Genomic DNA, 7,166 nt, shown 5'->3' on the forward strand with positions numbered 1-7,166 from the left:
TAAAGATTTGCTTAAACTACATTGTTTTATACTTTTAGAAAAGCACTGTAAATGGTATTTGGGCTAGTGTATGGATTAGTCAATGCCATTGTTTGTTTATGGGTTTCATTAAGAACATTGGGCTCTTATACTATTTTTGTAAGCCCATGTGATTACACGAATGCTCTTACATTACAAACCCAAATGGTGAGCCTTAAGGCCCTTACCCTATTTTACTTACCACTAGTTTGGGCCTAACCATGTATATCCCAAGCCCAATTTCAACCTACGTGGAGGCCCACTTAATTTGGTTAAAAGGTCTACTTAATTCAGATCTGAACCTAGTTCCCAATTGAATCCTATTGATCCACGTGGGCTCCTGATTGGGGTCCCACAGTCTCAGTAGATCCAACACATTGAGCTCTAAACTCTACTACTGTCTATCTTTCTCTCTGAGAACCAAACCAAAAAAAATCAAATTCCAGTGTAGAAAAAAAACATAGCCAAACAGTTTTTTCAACTGTAATAACTGAACCAATATTCACCGTCCGATCAAAAGACAAGAAAAAAGAAAGAGAAGGATCCGAATTTTGGAGATCCGAATGACGGATCAGAATCTGGAGTTACAGGAATCGGGTTGGGAGGAACTGAGACGAGAGGCTCGGAAGATCGAAGGCGATCTCGACGTTAAGCTCAATTCCTACGCCAAACTCGGCGCTAGGTTCACCCAAGGAGGTACCTACGCATTTTCAATAATTCCTATTCAGATTTATGCGTTATGCGTTTCGATTTGATACCAAATTATTGTAATTTTCCGAGATTTGATCTGTTAGATTCAAATTCAATTGTAAAAATCAATCGTAGATGTTGAATTTTGAATTTAAATATATATATATTCAATTTCTTGAACACACATTTATTTTTTAGTAGAAAATTTGGGGAAATTATTGTGTCGGGTCATTAGACCGTGGTTTTAAAAACCGGAACGGTCAAAGAACCGGAAAAGGATCCGGTTCCCATGCATTGGAGTCACTATATAGTACTCCAATCTCGAAACCGCTACCGTGTAGTTACTAGTTAGTAGGGAGATCCTCAGTGGCAGGAGTGTAGGAATAATTGCAATCCTTATGAATACATTAACAGTTTTGCGCACACGCGCTAATTAAAAGTCTTGTAGCTCAGTGGCATTGACGGGTCTGTAGTTCCCGTCCTCGACTTGTTATAACAATTAATTTTTCTTACCTGAATTGCACCATAATGTGTGCGGAGTGTGAGTATTACAGATGCTAGTCAGGAGGAGCTTAGTGAAGTGCCACTTTTTGAAACTTAGGAAACTGAATAATTGTATGATTCGTAGTCAAAGCTTTGAAATTCAATTTTCTTGAATGGATATTTTGCTTGAATTCCTATATTTAGTCTCTCGAAATAAAAAATTCGGGGAAAATTAGTGTGTTGTGCCTTTTTGTGGTTTGTGATGGAAGTGTAGGAATGATTTTGATCCTCGTGAAAGTACAATGGCAGTTTACTTACTTGAGCTCCAATAGTGCCAGCCACATTTCTGGAAATCGATTGCAGGTTGCACTTTACAGGCGGTGCTTTGTTCAAATTTCATTTAGAATGTGTTACTTTTTACTTCACTTGGTTGGGTGAATGCCCTTGGATTACCCGGCTACTGGTTCTGGTGGGTAGGGTTAGTTACCCGTAGGTCTTACTGGCTAGAGGTGAGTTCAAAGGGCTCTTCTTTAGAATGGTTCCCTATGTTATCAAAAAAAAGAAATTGTTACTTTTTTCACTTGAATTGAGCATAAGTATTAAAGATGCTAGTGGGAAGAAACTTAGTAAGGTGCCACTTTTTAAACCATTTATTAGGAAACCGAACTCCCCTCATGTTGTACTATCAGTGAGCAAAGGGTAATTTGCCCTAAAATCTTGGTTCTCAATGTTCATGACATATAAAGTAATTTCCAGTTTTTATCTAATGTTTGTTATTTTTTCTTTTTGGATTCATTCTGTTGCTGAAATTTTCATAGGAGTAGTTGAGTATATAACACGTGTATGCTTGAACTGCTATCCTCTGTTTTACAATTTTTTTGTTCAATACAATTGTCCTTATTTATTGGAAAACACATAGTAGCTTGGTTAGGCTGTCTGTCTTTATGATGATCTCTATTATGGAATCAGGATATGTGGATACTGGGTCCCCCTCTGTTGGATCCAGCAGATCATGGAAATCCATGGAAATGGAAATTCAATCGTTGCTTGAGAAGCTGCTGGATATAAATGATTCAATGAGTCGATGTGCTGCATCTGCTACACCTGCTACTTCTGTAACTCAGAAGCTTGCAAGGCATAGAGACATACTTCATGAGTTTACCCAGGTTTATAATCTATGGCTTACTTCTTTTATGTTTTTTGTCCTGCATTCAATTGTAGCAAAAAGAACCATGAATCTCAATGAAAGTTCACTTAATTCACTATGTTCTACAGAATATTACTTATCAAGACTAGTAAATGATATATGAGTTTCCCTTTCTGTTTTTGTGGTTTAAAAACAAAAGATGTAAAACTTTGAACATTGGCATATATATTTTGCACAGAAACCCGACCCTGATAAAGCTATTTATTGACTTCCAGTTATTTACTTTTCATTAGCAGCTATTCTTTAGTTGACTCAGCATTTCTTAAACAATGCTAGTATGGGGTACTGCTCTAAATGCTAGGCTTTTCTGATGCAATCCACCTATTTTTTAAAGGACTAAGACAATTATGAACTGACAATTGTATCTGATATATGTATAAGTGACAATTCTGTGCTGCTATACTGCTAATATTGGCATTTATATAATTTAGAAATAGAGGCAAACATCACTTGAAAATTATGCAAACTGAGAAACATCACAGTTTAGGCCACCCAAGATCAAATTTCATGGGATGGGGACATAAATTTGATATAATTTTCAATGATAAAACACCTTTAAGTGTGGGTTGTTTCTTTTGCTCAGTCAAGTGCCCCCTCCAGAAGAGGGTGGGAACAGTTAATACTGATTTCGTAGATCATGAAACTGCTAATATGATTGTGCCATGAATTACCTTATTCTGAAACAACCTAGTCTGTCTTCCAGACATGATTGCATGTTTGAATTGTGACCAAGCTCATTTGGGAAGGCATTTGATTTGTTATTCCCCTCCTTACATTTGAACTTCTATTGTCAATCTTGAGAGGGGTTGCATTATCTGGATTTGGTTATTCCCATCATTAAATTGGATTCCAGTATTGCCAATGCACTCCTGCTCAAACGGGACCTCCTGCCCATAAGAAAGTTGAGGGTATGGTTATGAGTTCATAATCCACTAGGTTCATGTGTAAATTTACCAATAATTTTTTTTTTTTTTAAAAAGGATCCCAGTATCCATTGTCCTTGTTAGAAAATATGGCTATACTATGCTTTAAGTTTTTCCATGCTTTCATTGTTTAACACTAATAGTTATGCTGTCAGTGCTCAGCAGAATCATTTTCTGTGTTTATGTTATGTGTGGTACTAAGAGGAAAGTACAATTCTATTTTCTTTCTCTAAAGGATGATTTAAGTGTTGTGGGCGGTGTGGGAATTCTGATCTGTGTTGCCTTCAAGATTCCTTACTTTTTATTTCCTTTTTTGGTTTTAAAGCATAAGCCTCTGATCTGTAATTTTGAAGGATGCTCAATTATCCATCTAGAACTTAACTTCCGACTGAATAGTTGCAGGAACTTCCCTGACAAATATCCTCTTTCATGTGGAAATAAGAACCGTTGTAGAGGGTTTTAGTTTTAGTTTAGTCATGAGGCATTAACACTATCAACACTATAATTTTATTTCTGATCTATATTTTATACTTATGTAAAAAAAAATTATGCATTAACACTATCATTTTATTTTATGGGGAAATAGGAACTGTGGTAGAGGGTTTTAGTTTTAGTTTCAATCACTATAATTTTATTGAGTCAATCCATGGCATGTTGTGTTTCTCTTTTAGGAATTTCGAAGAATCAAGGGAAATATAAACTCTATGAGCGAACATGCGGAGCTGCTGAGTTCTGTCAGGGATGATATCAGTGAGTATAAGGTTAGCATGACTAAAAGCTCTTCATTATTCCATAATTATAGTTACAACTTTTCATTGCTGTGTTTTTGTTGTTATTGTTATTATTTCTTGTGCTTTGTTGTCTCTCAACATCAGGTTTGTCTCACTTGCTTTCATGCAGGCATCTGGGAGCATGTCCCCAAGGATGCAGTTATTGCGGGAGAGAGCAGCCATCCATGGAAGTATAGCTCATGTAAGCTTAAATGCTATTCTCTAGTCATATTACATGTTGTATGCTTTACAGAGAAATTTCCACTTTTGCTTCTGTTACAATATATTTTCCATTTTATGTGATGTAAAGAATGAGACGTTGAGGTTTTTCAGTGGCACCACATGAATAGATAAAAGGCATGAAGTAACTAAAGGCTCTTTAGATCGTATGATTCTAGGGTCAACAATTAAGTTATTGAAGCATCAATTAAGCCAATGATTTTAGAATTTTCGCAACTGATTGCAAAACATTAAATTCATTTGGCTTTTAATTGAGGTTGAATTTGGACTGAAAAATTGGTTCTAAGTTTGGTTAATTCACCTGAAAAATGGTCTGGTGTTTCCTTGAAGTATATTTTTACTTGATCCTCTGATCCCATGTCAATGATTTTAAATTTATAGATGCTTTGATCATTGGATTCTCATAAATTTCGTTGTTGCCAACAACTGAGAATTCTCAGTTGGACTGAGGGTATTTAACAATCTTATCTGATTTCATTCATGTTTACAAAAGTGCCAATGAACTCTAACGCAACTGGAACCTCTTCCCCTTATAAGTTCTCAGTGGAGGGTGTGGTCATGGTTCAAGACCCATTGGGTGAGTGTGTAAATAACAATAATTTAGAGAAAAAGAAAAAGAAAATCACAGAAGCAAAAGAAATACCTTGCAGTAGCAATTCAATGGTAGGTCTGTTATGACTGTATATCCTGTTGTTCAGTTGAGCCAAATCCTATATCATATTTAACATCTAATTGCAATGATGGTAGGCTTTTTGATGCGGTCTTGACAGAAAATGTGCTTTTTTATTTATAATTATTGGCAAGTTACATGCACACCTGTGACCTCACCCTCCCAGTCAAGTATTCACATGCGCCTTTTATCACTTCTGGATTGGAATCTCAAGTTGTCAGCCCCTGGGGACAGGGTTTCTTCCATAACTAGGAGCTGGACCACAGGGATCTTTTATATGCTGGAGTTTTAGTTGGTTTAGGTTGTGCTAATTAGCATGCAAATATATTTGTGTACTTTTACCTGAAAAGATTATGAGGGAAATTGATCTAGTGCTCAGAACTTCTTTTGGAAGGTCAAGATTTAGGCGAAAATGGATGGAAAAATGGTAGGCAGGTTATCTTAAAAAAACTAAAGGATTGGTGTAGGGCGTTAGAGTTGAGATATGTTTGGGCTCAGGTCATTGCAGAGAATTCTTCTCTATCTGTACTGGTGCTGCAAACGCCTATCAAGGGGAAGAAATGTTTGAGATGTTGAGGAACCTGGAGACTGCTCTTGGTTATGGCAGAAGCGTATACATAAGGATATTAGCTTGTATGAAGGCTACTTAATTTTTAATATATTGGCACATGTATGAGTTGTTGGTCATAATCAGTCATATGAAGGTATAACTTTGTAGTTTTGTTGCTATGTATGGCTCTTTAAGTGTTGGTTGTGTATACATTGATGTGTTCATGCAATTATCCCTAATTCCTGACTGCATAGAAGTTTGTAAAATACAATGCTTCAAGCTCTTTCAGTCTGCGATCTACTTTTCTTGTTGGCCTCAAAACTGCATAGCATGAATTCTTGAGAAATCTAACTTTTGGATGTGCTGATCCATTGCATTCTGATTTTTTTGGGGCGTAAATGCACTATGAAGAATTTATTTACCATAATGCATTGAATTCTTTAATATATTTCGAATACTATTAGGTCTTCTTGGGAATTAGTCCTTTTGTGAATGAAAGCTTCATTGATTTTCATCATCCACATTTTAAAGCTGGATTCACCACTGTGCAGATAGATGATGTGATTGGTCAGGCTCAAACAACAAGACAAGTTTTGGGCTCTCAAAAGGCTATGTTTGGAGATGTTCAAGGGAAAGTGAAGAATCTAAGTGACAAGTTTCCTATTATTCGTGGCCTACTTGGTACGTTGTGAGGCAGCCTTTTCTCTGCGTATTTTTGTCGTAAATCTTGTAAGTATAATGAGATTAATCTTGCACTGGCTTTTGCAGGTTCAATCAAACGTCGGAAATCAAGAGACACTCTTATTTTGGCTGCAGTCATTGCCGCTTGTACGTTGTTTCTTATAATCTATTGGCTTTCAAAGTAATTAAAAGTGTGATTAAGTGGTATGGAAATTTTTAAATGATGTTATTTTTAGGAATTTTGCTTTATGTAATTTGTTACAACAAATCAATTTCTCTTCTGAAAGTCTGTTTCCATACGCAATAATTCTTCCAAACACTTGCCCACAATCTTTCTTTCTCTTTTCAAGAAAATAATAAACAAACCCACCTTGGATTTGACAGGGATTTTACATATCTGTCGAAAATGCAAAAACATTTAGGATTCATGCTGATGCGTGCTCATAATTTTTAGAAGGGGAGACCCTCTTACCCAAAAAAAACAAAAGGTTATACAATGACTAGCTAATGACTTCAGATCTGTGAAATGGCACAACCTAAATCGATCTAGTTTTGATCAAAGAGATTAATTTCTGTTACCTCTTCAAATTGGTTGAAGTATTATAATAATTGACATGGGTATTTTGGAGGTACTTGCCGCTAATAAGCTATATTAGAAGCTTGACTAAAGTCAAGTTAGTATCAGAGTAATTGTATTTGTAGCTAGAAACTTTGTCTCTACTCCTTGATCTGCCCAATGCCCAACTCCTAGGAGTTTTTGAAGTCATTGGTTGAATATTGTTTGTCCATTCCCAACATGTATAAATTAAATAGGCTAAATTACAAATTGTACTCGTTAAGTATTGTCCTTTTTATTTTTGTCTTCGTAATTTCAATTTAAAAAAAAAAAAAAAAAGTTTAGTCCCTCACCTTTAAGTTTGATATTTTTCCAATT

At 35.8% G+C, this 7,166-nt stretch overlaps 1 protein-coding gene across 1 annotated transcript; it reads left to right on the forward strand.

Moving 5' to 3' along the window:
- The first annotated feature begins 347 nt into the window (after positions 1-347).
- Positions 348-6,630, forward strand: LOC126722980 (Golgi SNAP receptor complex member 1-2). The gene is made up of 6 exons (XM_050426147.1): positions 348-714; positions 2,161-2,357; positions 3,993-4,082; positions 4,222-4,293; positions 6,103-6,232; positions 6,320-6,630. The coding sequence occupies exons 1-6, from the start codon at positions 582-584 to the stop codon at positions 6,415-6,417; spliced, it is 720 nt and encodes a 239-aa protein (XP_050282104.1). The 5' UTR covers positions 348-581; the 3' UTR covers positions 6,418-6,630.
- The last annotated feature ends 536 nt before the right edge of the window (positions 6,631-7,166 follow it).

This window comes from Quercus robur, chromosome 4, assembly GCF_932294415.1.
Source record: "Quercus robur chromosome 4, dhQueRobu3.1, whole genome shotgun sequence".
Lineage (NCBI taxonomy): Eukaryota > Viridiplantae > Streptophyta > Magnoliopsida > Fagales > Fagaceae > Quercus > Quercus robur.